Genomic DNA, 22,847 nt, shown 5'->3' on the forward strand with positions numbered 1-22,847 from the left:
AAAAAAATCTTAGTATGAAGTCATGTCAGGTTTGCCTTTGAATACTACATAATGCATAACTATACAATTTTAGGCTGTATCTTCCAGTCAAGCCAATTTCGGATCAATTTCATTTAAAATAATTCATATAATAAATAAATATGAATCATTAATTTAAATTAATTAATATTGTACACATTTTACAAAATCTATTTTCTTAAATTCTACTTTTTATTTATATCACACATTCACACATATTATAGCAATTCGTGTTTTTTTTATTTAGCAGTTTTGTACACCGAGTTGACGGAGTGTGATTGTTGGGATACCATTAGTTTTTTTAAGAATTATATTTAAATATTAAATTTTTTTTTCAATTATTATAATTATTATAATTTTAGCCCCATAATACATATTTATAAATATAGGTTATAGTTTGTTAAATTTTCTGTGGACCAGCATTGTCTATTATAAAATAGTTTTGCATTACATTTTAAGAAATAACTTTTTTTGAGACAGAGGGAAGGGAAAAAATGTGTTGTTCGGGTCACAAAATTTCCAAATGGCAAGTACGGCCCTGAAGTCAATTGTACACTATCACCTATTCTGCAAATAAATACAAAATATTTACACTAGAATATTTTTAAAAAAATGTATAGATGATTAAGTTAGAAGTTTACTGAGAGATAATAATAGTCAATTAAAATTATACAAAACCATTTTATTCAAACATTCACAAAATCAAAAACGTATATAACACTTAACACATAATCTTGAATTATAAATTAATATGAATATATTTTGTAACAACCAACAATGAGACCTTGTTAGCTAATCAGTTTTCAAATGTGGTGGTTTATCAACTACTACTGCACCATAAATTACTTCAACACTAGTTGACAATGGTTCTATGGTCCAGATTTTAGTGTTGGGATCGTATATTTCTACAGAATCCAAATGAGTAGATCCGTCAAATCCTCCCATAACATACAACAAACCATTAAATGTGACAACGCCTATATTGAAAAAACAAGTTAAATTAATTAAGTTCATTAGCATGATGAAAAAAAAAAGTAATTTGTATAGTTACTTGGATTAGATCGGCACAAGTGCATATCGGCAATAGGAGACCAAACTTCAGCAATTGGCGTATAGGCCTCAACACTTTTATGAATCATTGAACTAGTATTATCCTTACACTCACCACCAATAGCATACATCACACCATCTAAAACTCCTATACCAGGGCATCGGCGACTTGTAGACATTTTTGTGACTGGTGTCCATGTGTCAAGGCTGGGATCATAACATTCAACGGATGTCAAAGAAAATGGGTATTTATAACCTCCTACCTACAAAACGTAATCAAATGAAATAGGTATAACAAATTTTAATTAAAAACAAAAAAATATTTGTTTACCACATATATATGATTATTGAGAATTCCAACACCGAGGTTCATTCTTTTATTAGACATACTAGATACTAATCGCCATTCTTGAATACTCACATCAAAAACCTCTGCGCTTTTTAAATAAGAAACACCACTAAATCCGCCAAACTAGCATTTAATATTGATTTACATTAAAACAACACAAAATTAGTAATAGGTTAGATAACCTAACCAATGGTACAACTTACAGCATATATACGATCATCTAAGACACCAACTCCAAAATAGTTTCGATCGACTAACATTTCCACCGTTGATACCCATTTTAGAGTTTGTGAAGATAAATCAAGCATTTCAATTGATCTTGAATTATTATAATTATTACCCAAGGCAAAAACTAAATGTTCTTTTATTAAGGCTAGAGCACACAATCCATAGCGCATACTCATTTCTGTTGTTTTATGCAATAGTTTGGTTAATGGTTCGTACCAAATTGTGTAACACTTATTCATTATTGATGAATCTGCACATATGCCAAGAATAAACTGATAAAAAATAAATAAAATGAATAATATTATTAGGATAGTTTTAAATCTGAAATCATAATAATAATACTTTTTGTCCAGACTGTCTAGGTGAATTACGAATTGTTTGTGGAATAGTAATGTGCTGATGTTTCTTTAGGATATGGAAATTTAAAGCTTCAATAACAAAATCTTTGCCTAAAAATATTATAATTATAATGCAAAATTATGAATTTACAGTAAAAGCACATTGATGAAAAAAAACATACATTTAGTATTATTTTTAAGAAGAGGTTCCTCAACTACTTTTATTGATATGTACTCTTGAGGTGCTAATGATAAACGTACATGTTCCATTAATATAGGCAAACTGTCATATCTACAATCTAATTCTTGTTTTACCCAATTAATAACACATTCAAATATCTACAACAAATAAATATGATTAAATTAAAATAAAATAAAAACAAATTACAGTAGATCAGTAGCACTTCAATTTTTTTTTTGATTTGACATAGGTAGGTATTTATACTTAGATGAGCTGATCACAAAAGAATATTCTATGTCATTGATTGGAATTTGAAGTAGGTTGTAAGTAAGTTGTTTTCAACAAATAAACTCATAAATAATGAATAATTACATAATATGGTATTCATTTTAAGTTCGAGGTTTGCAAAAAATACCATTACCACAAGACAACCAACTATTATTATTATTTGTAAAACATGTGATTTCACATAAATAAATTAAACACAACAATTATAAATTATAGTATGCATACTTTTTCTTCAAATGGAACGTTAATGTCATCACGGGAGATTAGCTTTATCACTTCTTCAGAAGATAAAGATAGAAACTCATCAGTTTCAACCACTTTTCTGAAAATCATGATCATAATATTTACGATTCACTGACAGAGTAAAATTTAATAAAGCTTACAAAAAATATTTTTTAATGTATTCTTCAGAACTTGACAATAATTCCATACAGTTATAAAAGTCAGCAAATTCTTTGATACCAAGACAATTTGAAGGATTCAGTTGATTTTGTAAAAACTCAACACATGTACTTTTTACATAATCCAATTGTAAGAGAACAGCAGCTGGTAACAAAACCTATACAAATAAACAATAATAAAGAATTTAAGTATTTTAAGTAATTTTGGATACAATTCAAAATAACCAGGGTCATATAGTTTTACGAACATTTATATTTGCAATATTCACAACTTACATATTTTATTGAATATTTTTAATTGTAGGTAAATACTCGTATAAGTAAATCAAAAATAAAAATGTCATAACATTTTCAGTACACTCGGTAAAAACCATCCAAACAAAATCGTTTAAATAGTTTTACAAATTATTTTCACTCAGTATGTTTAATTCAATTTTTTTTATTAGCTTTTAGCCAAATTATTGTTGAATAAAGTATATAAAAATCCATATAGTGTTTAAGTTTCGTCACTTCATATTTTTATTTAACACATTGGCAAATGGCTATGGAAAATCAAATAGTTATATTATACATACCAGCACATTTTGTTCGGTAACAATGATTTCACCAGTATAAATATAATCCACCAAGAGTTGTAAAATGTTAGAATCTAACTCTTTTATATTTACAAGATCTTTATCGCTTTCTGTGAAACTAGTGAACATTGCACGGAAATATGGACTAGCTGATACTAAAACAACTTTATGTCCGTACACTTTTTTACCGTCATCTGTTTGCAACTTAATATCACAGAATAACTCTTCCCTAAAAACGTAAAACTAGTAATTAATATTTATTTTAATAGAACCTAAAATGACCTATTCAAACGTCATACTTGCGTAAAGATTGTAGAACTTCACATAATCTGACATTGTGAGAGCTATTTATGTATATTTTTGATTCACATCCATTTGATTTCAGAACTTGCTTTTGGCCACTTTTATATGATACAACATGTTGTATGGGATCCATCTATTTTATGGACATAACTTGATAATCAAAAATTATAGATTATTTATACTATTTATGTGAATAGGTACTAAATTTAAGGATAATGACCAATGAAATAATTCCTAGCCTGCTAGGGATTTTAGTTGGTATCTTTACATACTCAAGGAGTCAAGTTATATTAAAATGAATCCACAAATTTAGTGTAAAATATAAACGTCTTGCAAATCGAAATAACTACCACAAGATGCATTGCGGATTTATGGATTATGCATTGTACTGAGACAACGATTTATTATTTAAATAATTAGTATCTACATCATGATCTACATCATGACTGAGAATCCATTACGATTGTAAATATGTAAACAAATATAATTCCATTTCTTTTAAACTCAAAATATAATTGAAAACCAGTAGTTAATATAGAATTTACTATAACTATGTTTTTAATGGGAATTGAGATACAGAACTGTTTTTAGTTAGAACATAATTATCATTATTAACTACCTATGTTAACACCACAGAATAGGTAAAATAACCCCTAACATATTTCATATGAACACTACCTACCAAAATTCAAAGAATGCCTACATTTGTATGTCTTTGTTGGTTTTATTAAAAAATATTGGTAGTAGGTATATAATATGTTACAGCTAAAATATTGAATTCTTTTATTTTATTAAATAACTAGGTAGTTCATGAATTACCTAAGAATGTTAGTTAAAGTATGAAATAATACATGAAAATTGTACTGTAACTAGTTATTTCATAGAATATCTAGTTATTCTATACAATTTTAGTTTGATATCCTTTAAAGTATAAAATACATTAAAATTTATAATATATATTAAAATATTTTATTTTACTGAATTAGTTATAGTTACCTATATTATTTATTTATTTGTTCATGTAAGGCTATTTAGAGTTGCACAATACCTCTTTTTTTCTACTAACACATTGCTTTGTGCCACATTTTTTGGTACAAGTGCACTTAAAAAAACCTTGACCAGTTTCCAGCGACTGCGCAGTTGCCGCAGATCTTAATGTAATACTTTTATTTGGAACAGCTTCTACAGCTAACAAATTTTCTGAACATACTGTGAACTGGGATCGAGAGTATAGTTGTTATAACACTCCTGTAATTAAAATGTGTAGGTAGGTATCAAATAAATAAAAAATAAAAATAAAAGGATGTCAATCTTATCTGATTTAGTATGTTATATTAAATTGTTGAAAATGTTCGAACTATATTTATTTATCATGATATTTTGTTATTTACAATTTGATACATTAACAAAGTGATGCCAGGGAAAGTATAAAATAACTAGTTAAACTATAAATTATAAGCCTACATTACTTACAAGCTTTAGTTTTTTTTTATAAATTACCTAGTTATTTCATAAACTAACTGATTCAACATTTTAACTGTATATATAGATATTAGGTAATGATTAATAAAATTATCATGGAATTACAAATAACACAATATTAGAACCTGTCTTTGAGAATAATAAATATAAACTTTAAACTTTAAAATACCAATACCGATCTATTTAACTGTAAAATAATCGGCTATAAACATTGATGAAAATGATCTATTCAAAAATGTATCCATTAAAAGAGTAAACATAAAAAACTCTAATTATGTTTAATACCGAGTAAGATAATAAGTAATAATCATTCATTATAAACACTAAATTTTATTTATAATCAATGGTAATTAGTAATTACTATTATAACTGTGAATAACCTTCTTCATAGTCATTATGTGTATATTTTAACTATTTTAAAACTTGTTTTAAGTTGTTTTATCGTTGGTCAATCTCACTAGAAAGTAGTAGAAACACTATAATCCATTCATATTTAGTAATGATTAAGTTTAAACAATTAATATAATAAATTAGGCAGTAGGTACCTATTTTAAAGTAAATATACAATATAAGCAGAAAATAATTATTTTGACAACTCCATGGACTTCACCTATTTTGTTTTGTAGTTAACATCAGTGAACAACAGCAATGGTATTGAAATGGAACTGCCAAAACTAATCAGAAATTATAATATACTGGTAATTTGAATTTGTGTCTATAGAGAATAGAGCTGACAGGCGACAGTAAGCGACTGTCAATTGTCGACTATATTCTACGACTAATTATTAGTAATTACTTAATTATAAATTTCTACACGAGAAATTCTCTTATCAATTTCTTATCACGTGGCGTTGAGAGTATGAAACTACTTGTGACGCGCAGGAGACAAGGGAAAGAGCTGCTGCCGTCGCCGCCGATATTATTACAACAGTCCACTGATTATAAAATTATTACATAATTAATATTGTAATAATTAAACTGTTATGTTATATTATAATATATTGTTTTATTGTATACAGGGTGAATTTTTAAGCATGCTCATCCCTATTTTCCCCTTTATTAGGTCATTTATTTAAATTTTTAAGTATAGACCCAAAGATCATATTTTCAAATTTCTGGTATTTTTTTGTACTAGGTACTCACCTAAGGAGTATACTGTGGCGATATAAACTTCTGTTTTTCGAATGAAAACCCCTCTTCTTTACAAACAATTATTTAGCGATATATCTAAATCAAAATTCTAACTACAAGTTTCTGCGTTATTAAAATTGTTAGGTAAACTAAGGATAATAATCCTTAAAAATGGTTTTAAAATAATTATAAAAAATGTATGTAATGGTATATGTGTAATATTAAATAGTAAATACTTATCAACAATTGTTAGGCCCTGATATAAAATAAATTACTTTGAATTTTAATCACAGTAATATTTAAAAAAATATTCTTCGTAGACAATATTATAGTATAGGCCATCTTCGCTCAGAAACGTTTTTCGTATACATTGATTTTGTATCATTGGATTCAAATTGAACACATCAATTACAGATATATATCTCTAGATACCTGTCAATGTACTGCAGAGCGTTCCGTACTTGCTCACTTTCTTAGTAATGTATTTTTTAGCAGAATACTAAATCGTAATAAATAAAAAAAAAGCTGAAGTTCTTCTAGTACAACACTATAACACTATATATATTTTATATTATTTTATTTATTTTTAAACTTCAGATCACTCGGCAGTGGCGTCATGTCGGTTTTCATAAGAGAGCGGCAAAAGTTATGACTAGCTCAAATTGTTAACTTAAAATCAAACGACTCGCTTTGCTCGCAAGTTGCAGCCACATATTACCCATTTAGATTTTTATCAAATTACCATTCCTACCTCATATTTACATTATCATCTGAATATTTTTTTTTCTAACCGTTCCAACTCATTTTTATATCATTTTTTTGTCATAGTTAACGATTATTTTACCCGTGTTTGAAAATTGAAACATATCTGGAAAACACTATTGATATGCACAATGCACGTATATGTATATGAAGAAAAAAACTTCTTTTACCATAGATACATAGTTTAAAAAAAAAAGTTTATGCTTATGAAAAAAAAATGTTTACATAGTTTCTACTGGATAAAAACCCACATTTAGGCACTATTCACACTATAGGTAACGCAACGGTCCGATCACGCAACAGTCACGGTCAAGTCAAATATTATTTAACTAATTTTAAATTGGTATGTCTACATTACCGATAACGCTCACGTCATGGTCAAATCACAATTTGCATTGAATTTAGATTAATTAGTTGTATTCAATAATTTTAATTTTCATACCTAAGACATACAACCAATTTCTCTCTTGGCGTGATTGCTTCACGAAAAGTTGTATCTTCTTTCTGGATATCTTTCTGTATTCTAGAAAGTATCATCTCGAACGTACCAGTGTTCATACGAAAATATCCATGAAACTTTTTTTCATCTTCTCTTAAATGAGGTAAAAGCGTATAGAATTCTCCTTCTGTTTTTCTCTTTAAAAGACTCGGATGAATCCATATTCTTTTTCTTTTGAGGTGTTGACATTCCTCTTCATTTTCTCGTTCTTCCTCATCCAGGCAAATGGCAATCAAAACCAACTGTTCCAGAGAAAATTTCGTAGCCACGAAAACAAAGTCTGTACCTTGTGATGATCAAGCAACAACTGACTAGACTGTCACTGTACTGTGACCATTCAAGTATGAACGACTAGGGACAGTGACTTGACCGTGACTGTTGCGTGATCTGACCGTTGCGTTACCTATAGTGTGAATAGTGCCTAATAAAATGATTATATTTAAATATACACTTAACCTTATCATAATTTAAGTTTTTGCTTGACACCACTTAAACAAATATAAATGTCAAGTTTTTATTACAGTATATTAATAATATAATATTTAAACAGGATGAGTTGGGGATCCGGGTTCCGCAAGCGGTAACTTTTTAAATCAATATTTTTAATTAGCTATTCATGTGTACCTGTAGTTTTTGTTTGAAACTTATTTAAAAACGAATTTATTTAATAGTCCCCCCCCCCCACTGACTTTAACCGTACAAAGAAACAACCATTTTGTCAGAATTTGAACTTTAAATGGTTATAAAACAAAATCGTGCTTGTATATTTTTAATATTTCACAACTGATATTGTAAAAACATATCAGGGGCCTTGAATTAAATTTTCTCACTTTTTGGCCAAACAAATAAAATGTTATTCACATTTTTAGAAAAATAAACTAAAAAACTTGAAAAATGAAAATGTACTTAAACAGCTTAAACCAAGTCAAAATATTTTGAAAATGTTATCAATTGACAAGTATATGAATTTATAAACATGGTGTTAATTTTAAGTAACGGCAGTTATTGGTTTTTGAATTACAGAAAAATAAGAAAATCGTTACATGAGAAATCGAGTGAGTATCCAATGTTTGCAACAACGTTGTAAGAATTTCAACTTCAAACGCTCATCAAAATTTAATTTGACTTTCCGGGAGGTATATTTTTTTTTTTTTTGATAAAAGAAGACAAACTTATAAGGAATCATGTATTAAATTATTAAATCTTAGATTGAAAAAGAAAATTTTTTATGAATTTTTAACTCAAAATCGATACATCGGTACTATCGGATTATCGATACATCGGTACTATCGGATTATCGATACATCGGTACTATCCAATACTATCGGATAATCGATATATTATCGGTTTATCACATGGATACAATCGTCACTTATCAGTTATCATTTTCGTTACAAAAAATTAAACTTGTTTCTATTTATAACATTAGTTATCATTTCAAACCACAACAATAACAAAAATTGAACATGAAAACAGGGCAATATGTACCAAATGCAAAAAGAGCTACTCAAATTCGGGAACTAATACAACAAACTTATGGTCACATCTGAAATCAAAACACATCCAAAAATTTACAGAGTTAGACAACATCAGAAAGGGCTTACCTCAACTAAATAGTAACAATAAGTAAGTCATCAATTCTTTTATTTATAATAATTATTTATAAACATGAAATGTTTTCATTGTTTTCAACAACATTAATATATTATTTCCAAAGGTAGGCAAGTTATGAAAATAATTAATTGTATCAAGTTAAGTTAATTCAATTAAATGGCCTACAGTTCTAACTGTTAAAAGTTAACAAAAAAAAATTTAAATCAATAAGTTTATAGTTACGAATTTAAGATACAAAATAAAATATACTTAACTCCGTTAAATAGAAAGTTGATGTTTTTATCAAGCCTGAATATTCATAAATCATAAATTGCCCTAGTGTTTTTTATGTACACAAAATTTACATTTTACCAAGAGATTAAGATATTGAACGCTGTACAAACATAAAAGATAAAATTCTTATTATAGATAATAGTAAATTGTTACCAAGCTTATTATAGGCTACATGCCTACATCTATTTTCAATTAAGTATTTACAAAAGTGTGTATTTTGAATACTGTATTAGTCTATTGGACCTATTTGTATTTTAAAATCAAATATTTTTCAAAATTCAAACAAATTATTCATCAATCGTCACATGTTTTTTTCCAGTTCACATGAAGATTCATTGATTGAGGATAATGAAAACCTTACTATTAGTAGTAATGGAAATATAAACAGTCAAACTCTATCTACTTCTAATTCAACCTTGATTCAACCAGTTTTATCTTCCAAAACAACTCAAAAACATAAAAGTTTAAATAATCAAACTTTGATGTCGGCATTCACCATTACAAAAGCTTCACAATCTAAAATTGATGCAGCATTAGCTTATTTTATTGCAGTTGATATGATGCCTTACAATCTTGTGACCAAAGATGGTTTCAAAGTGTATACGAACGCCTTAAACGCTAGTTATCATATACCAAGTCGAAAGACTCTTACTGATTCCAGAATACCGAATTTATATAAAGCTACCAAGACTATCATTGAGTCGATTGTAAATAAAGTTTGTTTTATGTCATTCACCACAGATTGTTGGACTTCTGGATCCAACCAACCGTTTTTAGCTTTAACTGGGCATTATATTGATTCTGAATATAATTTGGGTAAATTAATATTATAATAATATAAAACATTACATTAAAATTAAAAATTTTAACTTTTAACTGTGTAAATACTATATTACAGGTTCTGCATGCTTAGGTTGTATAGAACTGTCAGAAGACCACACCGGAGAAAACTTGGCAGACACTTTACAATTACTTTTATTGGATTATAATTTGTCTGTTTCTACTAAAAATATTTGTGCTTTCACAACTGATTGTGGTGCTAATATTATAAGGGCTATAAAAAATTTAGATGTACAACATGTGCCTTGTTTTGGTCATGCTTTTAACACTGCAGTTGGAAACATATTCAAACTAGAAGAGTTACAAATTGCTGTAAATAAAACACAGAAAATACAAAACATTTTTGCTCATAGCTGGCAAGCTGTCAGAGAGATGAAAATTGAACAAGAGCGTTTTGGGTTAAAAAAACTTAAACTGCCATCTTATTCCAAAACTAGATGGTGGTCCCTTCTAGATTTAATTTCAGTTATTTTAGATCAAGAGTTAGGAATATCTAGTTTTCTCAAGACCTATAAAAGTGGACAGTTTAAGAAGTTGATATTATCTGATGACGAGATTGATGTTTTAAAAAGTATAACTATGATTTTAAAACCAGTGCGAGAAATAACTGACCACTTGGCTGGAGAAAGTTATGTAACTGCATCAGCTGTATATCCCGTTATATTTAATCTGAAAACTAAATTATCAGAAGTGGTGAATAGCAATAATATTGCCTTGAATTCTAATGAAAAATGTATTGAAATTAAGAAAAAAATATTTACTTCTATAATTGATGTTCTTGACAAACGTTATAATGATAATATTGCATTGAAGATATGTATGGTTTTAGACCCAAGGTTTAAAACTACATTTATTGCCCATGAAGAAATATCACAACTAACAAAAGTAATAGGGGAATGTTGTTTAGAATCTTGGATGGAATGGTCTATGAAAGAATTACATAGTAAAGGAGGTGGTAATTTGTCTATTTCTGGTGATAACTGTCATTCAATTACGACAAAAAAAACAAAAAACTGGACTTTCTGCCATTTTTGATGTACCATCAAATCATGAAGATGTAAGAATTTAATTTGCATTTATAATTAAGTTAAAATAATAGTAATACAACTAAACATATAATATGCCTTTTCAGCTTCAAGATCAAGAAGTCAGTCCAAGTACTAAGATAAATAGAGAAATTGCCTTGTACATTCAATTTTCAAAAGTGCCGTATGAACAAGATCCATTAAAATGGTGGTCTTTAAATTGTACAACCTATCCATTTTTAAGTGTGTTGGCAAAAAAATATCTTACTATACAAGCTACAAGTGTGGCTTCAGAAAGAGTATTTAGCAAGGGAGGATTAGTTGTGACAGACCATAGAGCGTCATTAACTAATGATCATGTAAGTGAGTTGGTTTATTTATCAATGAACAAAGCTCATGTTCCTAAACCTTTACCTTAAAACACGAGAGGTAATACTAAAATTAACAATTTTATAATTATTTTGTTTGTATAATTATATTTTTTATTCATTTTATTTGTTTAATATTTACAATGCAATATTTTATTAGTCTTTGTCGAGTTGACTTAAACCCAAAAAAAGGGTTGTTTCTTTTGAATACAATGGTATGTATTTGTAAATTTGTTATGTTTTGAAATGTTAATCTTATTAGTTATTATTCAATATTCATATTAAAAAAAATATATATAGTATTTTATTTATTTTATTTATTGAACTACTTCACAAACCTTTGAAATCATGTTAAAAAGTATTTGATACTTAACAGTTAATTTAATACTAATTTAATTTATTTAATATATTTAAATAATACATACATTTGTAACATTATAATTATAAAAAGTTAGGAAAATTTAAGTATTAAGATTCAAAAAACACTAATCTACTTCATTGCCTGGGAAGATTTTCCTTACTTTTAACACAGAATATAACAAATAAATAATATTCCAAATTGATACCCCCCACTCTATAGTATAGAATATATCGGTCAATCGATACTATCGGTCAATCGATACTATCGGTTAATCGATACTCCAGACTAATATATTAGTCAGTGTTCAATACTATCTCTGTACATCTAATACAATCGATTAATCGATACAATCGGTAGTTTTAAAACAATTGACTATCGACCACTAGAAGTGACTATCGCACAGCCCTAGTAGTCGAAGCAGAAATATACCTATAATTTCAAAACCAATAAAAAAATTGCATTTTTTCTAAATTTAAATATTATTAAATTAACCTAATCATGAAACCTCTTTTTTTGTTGATATTTTTACTTTAGATTTTAAGCGAAGCGATGAATGTATTGATTTTACAATGTTGTATGTAGTTTTTTGTCTGTCTGTCATCAATATTTGAGATAATAAAAATGCTCCGATTCTCGGCATCAGCATGTTTTCTGATTTTAAAAAATATATATAAATCAGAATTTGTATATTATTTTTTTTAATTGTTTTTGTTTTTATTATTATATATACTAACTTATGTGGGTTATTTACTTTTACTATGTGTATTAATTCTATAAACCATTTATTATATATATATTCAAAGATGCGCATTACTTGTCAAAAAGTTCATTTTTTTAAACTTTTTAACATAACTAGTTAGTTATTTTTGCTTATTAACTTAATAACTTATATTCAGTTAAAATTATTTTTGTGGTATAACCTAACTTTTTATAGTTAAATAACATAATCGTTCATTGAAGCTAATTTTCTTTTAGTATCCTGTAAAACTAAGTAGGTACTAACAGATAATTCTAATTTGTTGACTATTTTTAGATGTTAGTAATTTATTTTCTAATAATATTTCATAATAATCTGATGTTTACAGTGTTAAAAGTCTATACATTTCTAAATCATCCAATTTTACTCATTATTCAAATTATACATACAATTTTGAAATGTATATATTATTTGAAAACAAGTGTACGGAGTCACCTATTTAATAATTTACAATTACCTACACTATAATATTATTTTATATAAACAATATGACTGGAAAATTAAAAAGATCATATAAACAGAATGTTTAGCAAATAATATTATTAGAGTATCGCTGTTATGACATTATGATAATTTTATTAAACTAAGATTATTATATTATTGTTAAATAATCTCAGAAAATGAAAATTCTTGACAAAAAAGCTTTCTGAGAATAGTACAAGAATATTTGAAAAGATTCAAAGAACCTAAATAACTTATGTTATCACTGAAGAATATTTATATTTTATATTTTGTTAGAATATTATTGTAACATAATTTTGTTATCTAGATATGTCCTTCAAACACAAAGTTAAATAACTCAAAAACTACTCGTAAGAATTTTGATTTTGATACGTTAAAAATGTCAGTAAAATTATCTACTGAACAATGTAAACTTGAATAGTGGTGAAAATAGGTTTGAAAATATGATATTAAAGTATATTCAAAAATTCAAAAATCAGATTTTGAATAACTGCATTATTTAAGAAAAAAAGAAGTAAGCATGCTCGGTGAATCATCCTGTATATACACGGAAATACACGGTCTTAAGATTTTGGCACATATAACTACTGCAGAAAGCAGATTTATATAGCTTCGCGAAACACAATATTTTGAGAAACAAAAATCAAACACGAATAGCATTAAGTATAATTAGATAGGTACCTATATTATTTCTATACTAATTTATCTCAATCTTTATAATTTTACCTTTCATATGTTATATTACCTATACCTATCTGTGCGACTGTCCTTATTATGATAAATTACGTCCATTGAATACACAGTTCATGTTCAAATGTTTTGCTATTCAATAGTTACAGATATGGGGTTTGAATAATAACAAAAATCGTTAGAGGATAAAACGTTGTAATATATTTAAATAACCACAGCGTTGTCAAAATTTGAGCTTCAGAAGCTCAAAAAAATAATAAGTGGTCTTCCGCTAAACATATATTTTTTAAGTAAATAAAGTGAAAATACTTACGAGAAACCTATTGTGTTAAATTGTCAACCCTTATAGATATTAAAATCAAAAATGTTAGAAATTTGGAAATACAAAAGAATTTACATAAGTATTTATATTATTATGATTTTTGACGAATTATTTCACAATTTTATATTTATTGAACTTATTTATTATTTGAACGCTCACAAATAAAAAAAATGTGACCATGTATTTTTGATATTCTTCTACTGCTATAAGAAAACTCATGAGAAATCTAACATTACATGTTTAAATTATTTTACTCACAAACAAATTGTTGTCATCATAATTTGAAAGTAAAAATATCTATTATAAAGAGATAAAATACTTTTAATAAGTTTTTAATCTTAGTCTTAAAATTCTAATATATATGTGTTTGAAATTTTGAATACAATTTAAAGTATGCACGGCAGTTCATTCTTGAACCATAGGTAAATTAAAAAATAAAATCGATTTTTCAAACTACTAATTTTGCATACTAGGTTTACGAAATCGTTTTCCAAATAATTTTAAAAAGTAGATGAAGTTCTAGTAAAGTTAAAGATATTGCATGTCTACTGCTTTTAGTGATGTCGAACACATAAAAAAACATATAATAAATTGTGAATCTAGTACCTAGATTCATCGCTAGAATCTCAGAATCTAAACAAGGTTGTTAGATAGTTATTCAATTATATTTGTGAAAATAACTTATAAAAAAATAAAAAAAAACGAATCAAACAATATTTTTTAGGTATTTTAACAATTTAGAACTACAGAATATTAAAAAAAAAATAATAATTTTGTTGCTAATGATTACAAACTGTATTGTTTTATTATAAACAAACGTAATATTATATTTTTCTTAATCGAATACCGTTGTATGCGTTTATTACACTGTGAAGTGCTATAATCTTTCAAAGTCATTTGAAAAGTATCTGGATTGACTAGATTGACAACAATACGTTTCTTTTGTGAACTTTCTGATGATTCTAGAGGAATATCATTTATGGTTTGCGTAAAGGCTTGCAGTGCCTATGTCTTCGATAAAGTATGTTTAATATCCCTACACTATGCATATATTCGTTCGCACGAGGGACCTTCCATCTGCAAAAGCCCTATAATTATTACAAAAGGTCCCCACTTCATTGGTTAGTAAAAATTTTAAATCTTGTACATCAAAAAACCTATAAAAAGTTATGTTTTATTTACAAATATATTTTTTTAATGTTATTTTAATAAAAATTGATTGTCACCTTTCGATAGAATCTTTATTTTAATGTGCTAACACCAGGAACTAAGAAACTGCGCACGCCTAGCTCTCCGCATACGTAAAATATCTGAAACTTATTGAGAACTTGGGATGATGGCAAACTTTGTAATAAAGTATTTCAATTTAAAATGAATGTATTTCTTTTAGTGGAACAGATCATATCAAAAACCAGCTGAACTTTTAGACTATCGTCGAACTGTTGTCAAGTATGTACCTACCTAACTATAAGAAGTTTATTCAATATTTATCATATTATCATTATATATTTCGATTTTATTGATTTTAGGCCTGGAATGGTCGTGGGTTTCTGCCAGCCACTATTGGACATGACTGTGTTAGGCAACGAAAATCTATTGAAAAGGTACGATCTGAAGAGTAACGGCGCAGTTTTGGCATGCGAAAAACATTTGGACATTTATGAAGAACTAGAAAATGACCCGACCGTACAAATGTACAATACACTGCTGTCGGTTCCGGTCAAAACTCAATGAGATTCGTCCAGGTCATTTCAATAACAGACTAAAACAAATTGAAAAACATTATATTACCATAAAAAATTTAAAACAAAACGATATTGTTTACCTAGTGGCTAGTGGGTATTATGAGAACCGAATTCGGTTACGTTTTTTGGTGCTGTCGGTAACTTTCGGTACAGCGAAAATTTGAGACGCGAGGCGACCCGGGATGGACTGAACGTAAAATACCAATACCCATTCTCACAAAGCCACCGGTGAATATTGAATTACTATTTTTCCGTCAACTAGTGTATGTAATATAAAAAAATGTAATTTGTATTTATTACTCACACAGGAACATATGTGCTGTCATAGTGACAAACAGTGAAAAAGACCGCGTTAAAAAAAACGCTAACTTATCAGCGTCGAGGAATTTAGCAGATGACCATTTAGAAGTCCCATAAAACAAGAAAATAGCTGAAAATGCAAAGTTGTATCTTGTGACTGTAAGTGATTCTGAATCGCATAATATTTAATTCGTCAAATCGGTAGAACTATTTTTATTTTAAACACATCAATTAATCGATTGAAAAAATTTTATTTTATTATTGTTTCACATTTTACTAGGTATATCATAAAATAAATTGCTTGTGTTTTAAAAATGATAAACAATTATAATTTCATTTTGTTTTAGGGATTTTTCTCAGTATAGAATCCAAGCACGGTTGAAAATATTGGAAGAATCGCCGACGAACGAAATTGTCCGTTGTTGTTCAACATGAGTGCTCCATATATTTACGAATTGTATCTCGATTTCGTTATGTGCATTTGTTCATACATAAATATTATAATCGGAAATGCTGAAGTGAATATATTTAATTAAATTCACTGAAAATAATGTAAATAATTATTAAAATAAAATATGTTTTTAATTTTAGGAAGCTAAAGCATTTTCCCTTGCAAATAATTGTTAGACAATTGATTTATAAATTATCGCACGTAAGATGAGTACGTTTAATGTTGGCAAAGAAGAGTATCGCTTAGTTATTTTAACTCAAGCCGATAAACCTGCAGTTATCGTAGCTCTGAGTAAGCGTATTTTCATGAATAGAATTCTTCTTATAACAGCTAATGTTTTGGTAGTCATGTAGTATGTGTCCTACTACGGCTACTTCGTTGGCAAAGTATGCTATACTTACCAAAAAACTTAACGGATGTTTACCGTATTCTTTTACATAACGATAATTGATTAACAACAGCATATAATATTAAACTAAAATGTACTTAATGTATTGCTGACGATCATATAGTATTTTAGAAGGTACATTATAAATTGTTCTGTTGTTTTTACGTCATCCCATAAAATTTCAAGATAACTGTCGTGTTGTGTTTTAATATGGACCGCCACCATTCCTATTCTAGTTGACAGTCTAACAAATCTGTTGCTAACACAGCTAGGTGGAAGGACATTCACAAATATAGATACCATCTGAATCCGTGGTACATAGATCTTTACAAGTATAATCATGGCTATTTATTTATTATAGAATTGTATTGCCGTCATAATATATTAATATGTCAGTGGCGTAGCCAGGATTTTTTTTCGAGGGGGGCTGATCAATTTTTTACACAGCGGTGGTTTAGTTTTTGATCGAATACCATAGACCGTTAAAATAATTTTTTAATTTTATTAACATTTCGGAGGGGGCTGCAGCCCCCTCAGCCTCCCCCTGGCTACGCCACTGTAATATGTCGTTTATCTTAATAACTTCAGTCATAGATACTATCCCGTAATAAAACTAAATAAAAATATAACATAATATTATGTTGGAGTAAGCATAGGTAAAATTTTAGGGAGGGTTAAAACAATTCTTAAATGTTAGATAATAAATATTTAATATTATTTTCACATATAAATGTAAATAAGCAAGTTATATTTGTATTTTTAAAGTTAGTCAAAAAACATTTTAAAAAGTATAGAAAAAAATAGTGTATTTTTATACTTATTCAATATTTTAAAAATAATTTGTCTCGGTAATTAGGTAATACAGCATGGTAATATATATTGAACTACAAGTTCATATTTTTATTTCCCGAAGGGGGAGCAAGTCCACCCCCCCCCCTTTAATGGGCGACCACGGGAGTAAGTATGACAGATAGTAAGTCATATTTTCCGATATGTAGCATACTACACGCTTAAACAGATTTTTGGTAGGTAGCATACCTATAAGAATCCCAAAGGAAGAAGTTTACTTCTCAATTATTTTTATAGGGGGTCTAGTTTCAAAATTTAAAGTAACAGAAATAGCTGACCATGATATTGTGGACACGAATGGAGCCGGCGATGCTTTCATCGGTGCTATGACTACTAGCTATCACAATATTAGGAGCAACTTACATCATAAAACAACATGGGATGACAAGAGGAGATAATATTGTGTTTGATGTATAAATATTATCACAATGACACTGTTCTCATAATGTCTATAATATCGACTAGGTACCTATATAATACTTTTTTGTTTTTATTTTTTATAGTAAGATTATATTTTTAATTTGTTTTAGTTGTTTATTGGAATTACCTGGACGAATCTCAATGAGTTATAAACTGAACCATTTTCTAGTTTTTCATATATGCCCGTATATTGTTCGACTGCCAAAACTGTGTCGTTATACTCTTCAGATCATGCCTCTTCAATAGATTTTCGTTGCCTACCACAGTCATGTCCATTATAGTGGCTGGCAGAAACCCACGACCATTCCAGGCCTAAAATCAATAAAATCGAAATATATGATAGTATGATAAATATTGAATAAACTTCTTATAGTTAAGTACATACTTGACAATGGTGCGACGATAGTCTACGAGTTTGGCTGGTTTTCGTTATGGACTGTTTCATTACGCTATGTAACCTAATTTTTAATGATGTTGATTTTTTTTATGTCTCTTAAATGTATTAGAATGAAAGTTTTGTCTTTATTTTTAAGTTAAAACCATTATTATATGTTTCAAAATATGTGTTGTTCTGTACCTACTTAATTTAAACCAAAACTTATATTGTACCTACAATCTACATATTATTATTTATTATTATTTTTTTCTCCCTATTTTGGCTGTTTAGATTATTATTATATCTTTCTTTATTAAAGGGCTTGCCCTATGAAAATTTTAGTTAGTAAATAAATTAAAAGGAATACATTCATTTTAAATTAAAATACTATTACAAAGTTTGCAGCCATCGCGCATCGTTTTCAATAAAGTATTAAGGCATTAAGCATGCTCAGTCTCTTAGTTTCTGGCTTTAGAACCGATTTCCTACAGATATTATTCACTAACATTTTTTGTTTTAGGTTCTGAACAGAATTTATTGATTTTACAATGGTTTGTGTTTTTTTTTGACATTGTCTTTTGGAACAGTAAAAGTGCTTCGATTTTCTTCAACAGCATCTTTTCTAGTAGAAAAGTTAATGCAGTTGGGGTCAAAAGTAAAAAATTCTCAAAAGTTTACAAAAACAGCTGGAAAAACAAACAAAAAATTAAGGAAAAACAAGAATCTGTGTATTATATTCAGTTCGAAATCCATACAAAATTATCTTTTTATATCAAAGGTTTTAAAATTTAGTGCAAGATTAATTAGAACTTAAAAGTTTGTCTACCTTTATCAAAAAAAATAAATTTCTACCAGAAACTCAAACTAAATTTTTATGAGTGGTTGAAGTTTAAATTTTTTTCAACATTGGACATCCACTCAATTTCTCATTTTGTTGTAATTCAAAAGCGAATAATTGTGAATATTTGAAATGTACGGCATAACTATGTTTATTTTATAAATGCATTTATTTGATTACATTTCATAATATTTCGACTCGTTTTGAGATGTTTGTATTCGACATCCAAAAGCTTAAAAAAAAGTTTCTTGAACTATTGAATAACATTTTTTTGACATTTATAAAAAAAACTAATAAAATTAAAAACTAAAAATTCACGCAAACAGCTCAAAACGATTCAAACTCATTTAAAAATCGAAAATTCATTGTTATAAAATATAATAATATACTCAAAAAATTTTAAGTGTGTACAGTGTACCTATGAATAATATTTTTAAATAATATGTAATTTCGTTCAAATTTGAACATTAAATTACTATAAAAAAAACTGTGTTTTATGTTAGTATATATATGCAATTCTAAGTTTAAACGCTCATAAAAAATTATTGTGGATTTGCGCTCAACTTTTTTTTTAATTTTCACTAACATCAATCTATAAGGAACCTTGTATTACATTAACAAGTTTTTTGACAAACCAAAAATTTTTTATCGATATTAATTTGAAAAAAACAAATAATAATCGGAAATTTCATATAGACTATAAATAATTCAACACAAGTCAAAATATTTTGAAAATGTATAAATGCTATAAAGAAAATGTATTGATTTAAATATTTAGAGAAAATTTCATGTATCTTCTGTATTTTTTTAAGAGTTGCATCAAAAATCAAAATTTCCGTAAAAATTCCGGTTTTTCCTTAATTTTTTGTTTGTTTTTCCTACCGCTTTAGAGTTAATGGGCATTTTTTAAGTATTCTGACTCCCCTAAAGTACCAACTAGATTAATTTTCTCACCAGAAAAGAAGTTGCAGAAAAAAATTGAAGCACTTATTTACTGTATCAAAAGGCGATGACAGATACAAACAAAAACAAAAGTCATTGTAAAATCATACATTCATCGCTCCGTTTAAAATCCAAAATTTTGGTAAGTCGGTAGTTTTATGAGAATTTTAGGTATAAATTAAAGAGACATATATGAAAATAAATATATTTTCAAATTTAAAAAATATGAATGGTAACGAAATTTAAAATAAATAAAAAACATGTAGGTATTTGATAAAATTAATAATTTATTATAAAATATAAAAGTTTTAATAATATTTTTGAATACATATTATAGGTATTTTTAAAATAGCACATTTTCCGTGGTACCTAGGTATTAACTATTAACACAATATTATAATAATATACAAGAACTGTTAAAATAATTAACTTCGGCGTTAATATTTATTGGCCGTATACCCACAAAATAATAAACTTAGAATATTTGTATAATGCGTATTTATTTATTTACTTGGAGATAGGTAATTATTAATTATATTAATTATTATATCGTATAAGCTCTCAGTGTGGCGCGTACTGTGTATATTTTAAAATCTACTTTGAAATATTTTAATACATATTGAAATAATATGAACTATAAAACATTTTATCTAAATTAAGTTTTTTGGTTTTCTTAAGAACTAAAAATTATTTAAATAAAATTATTTTGCTGTTAAAGTTATGTTGTTTTATACTTAGTAAAGATCCCAATCATATGTAGTAATAAGTACCAATGAGGTGGATTTAAAATGTAATTTCATCTAACCACTGTACGTATGTATAGAGAGTAAGAGAGTTTACAGAGTACCACTAAATAGTTAAAATTAATATTACTCGTTAGTCGAATTATTCAAATTGAAAAGTGTGAAAAATGTAGAAATTGAACAGATTTAATAATATGCAGTATATTATATTATTATTATGTACATTTGTAAATAAATCGGACCTGCTACAAACTAATAAGCGTTTTTTTCTTTGTGTAAGAAATATACTTTCTGTAAAATGTATATTATATGTTCTCCCGATTTCAAATTTTTGTCATCAGTTTAGTTTTAATTTCTTACCTATAATTTTTGTATAAAATTGTATTCATTTTTTTTATTCATTTAAAATTTTTGTGCTACTTTATAACAATAATAAATAATAATAGTTTAATAATTTGGGTAGTTTTTTTTTTAGAAAACAGTTTGCATTTGTTGTAGTTTGGAAATAACTAGTATACCTATACGAGAAACAGCAGTATGAGGAACGAATATTCATCAACATTTTATATTAGTTTTTTCAAGACGAAATAAAATCTTCAACATAACTATTGAGATATTCATAAATATTTGAGAGTTTTGACTTATTTTAGATAATACTTTTAGGTTCTGATGGCCTTGTTGTAGTTTGGAGGTGATTTGTGGATTGCATGTAAGTTTTCTGTTCAAAATTACACCGAGGTATGGGAATACAAATTACTCTTTATATAAACAGTAAATAAATTGTATAGTTTAAAAATGTACATTTAATAAAAAAAAAAAACAAAACAAAACTATAGCTAGTACCAATTACATCAAAATTAAATTATTCATAAATCATAAACATATAAAAATATAAAAAAATTGCAACATACATTTATAACCGTAATTTATAATCAACTAAAATTTACTTCCGTAGTATTTCTTAAGGTCACATATAAGTATATTTGCTGACGATGCTCGTAAATAATTCTTAGGAATATTATTAATTAAAAAACGGTTTTGATCCCTTGTATAGATTTATTATTTATTAGAAAATTTAATTGTTAAAACAAATAAGGACAATATATATCATAATTGTGTACTAATTATTTTAGTAAAATGTATAGTGGAGGTATTCTTTTCTATTCCTTGATGGTTCTAAATTAAAATAAGATAATAATTAGGGCTCGGATTTATATGTATTTATTTAACCAAAGTATGAATTTATGCAACAAAAATATGTACATAAATATGTGCTAAAAAATGTATAATATGTATTATCAAAAAACAAAATTATGTACATAAATATGTGCTAAAAAATTTATAATATGTATTATCAAAAAAAAAAAATATTATTATTAATTAAAATGAAATGTAATAAAAAAAAATATTTATCTAACTATCTAATTATTATGGTTACAATTAATAATGACATGCATTTTTAAATTTTCGAATTCGAA

The 22,847-nt window shown here is 27.0% G+C and overlaps 1 protein-coding gene across 6 annotated transcripts; it reads right to left on the minus strand.

Annotated features, from left to right (window-relative positions):
• Positions 1 to 679: 679 nt before the first annotated feature.
• On the minus strand, positions 680 to 7,883 carry LOC111037093 (ring canal kelch homolog). 6 transcript variants are annotated; one of them, XM_022319461.1, is made up of 12 exons: positions 5,824 to 6,041; positions 4,728 to 4,979; positions 3,728 to 3,864; positions 3,429 to 3,657; positions 2,836 to 3,011; positions 2,678 to 2,774; positions 2,166 to 2,322; positions 1,988 to 2,094; positions 1,621 to 1,917; positions 1,400 to 1,540; positions 1,070 to 1,331; positions 680 to 995 (listed from the first exon to the last, which is right to left on the minus strand). In XM_022319461.1, exons 3-12 carry the CDS (start codon positions 3,862 to 3,864, stop codon positions 811 to 813), a joined length of 1,788 nt encoding a protein of 595 aa, XP_022175153.1. In that variant the 5' UTR covers positions 4,728 to 4,979; positions 5,824 to 6,041; the 3' UTR covers positions 680 to 810. The 6 variants fall into 6 exon arrangements, with proteins under 6 accessions (XP_022175153.1, XP_022175154.1, XP_022175159.1 ...); XM_022319462.1 differs by having other exon boundaries at positions 3,728 to 3,881; XM_022319467.1 differs by lacking the exons at positions 4,728 to 4,979; positions 5,824 to 6,041 and adding an exon at positions 7,549 to 7,883.
• Positions 7,884 to 22,847: the final 14,964 nt, after the last annotated feature.

Source organism: Myzus persicae, unplaced genomic scaffold, assembly GCF_001856785.1.
Source record: "Myzus persicae strain clone G006 unplaced genomic scaffold, MPER_G0061.0, whole genome shotgun sequence".
NCBI classification, from domain to species: Eukaryota; Metazoa; Arthropoda; class Insecta; order Hemiptera; family Aphididae; genus Myzus; species Myzus persicae.

What these genes read in the sequence shown, in the direction of transcription:
- LOC111037093 (XM_022319467.1), bottom strand. Translation starts at nt 3,864, where the DNA reads ATGGATCCCATACAACATGTTGTATCATATAAAAGTGGCCAAAAGCAA. An exon ending in TACATTAAAAAATATTTTTT is followed by an intron (nt 2,775 to 2,835) that starts GTAAGCTTTATT and finishes CATGATTTTCAG; the next exon opens with AAAAGTGGTTGAAACTGATG. An exon ending in TCAATAATCATATATATGTG is followed by an intron (nt 1,332 to 1,399) that starts GTAAACAAATAT and finishes TACGTTTTGTAG; the next exon opens with GTAGGAGGTTATAAATACCC.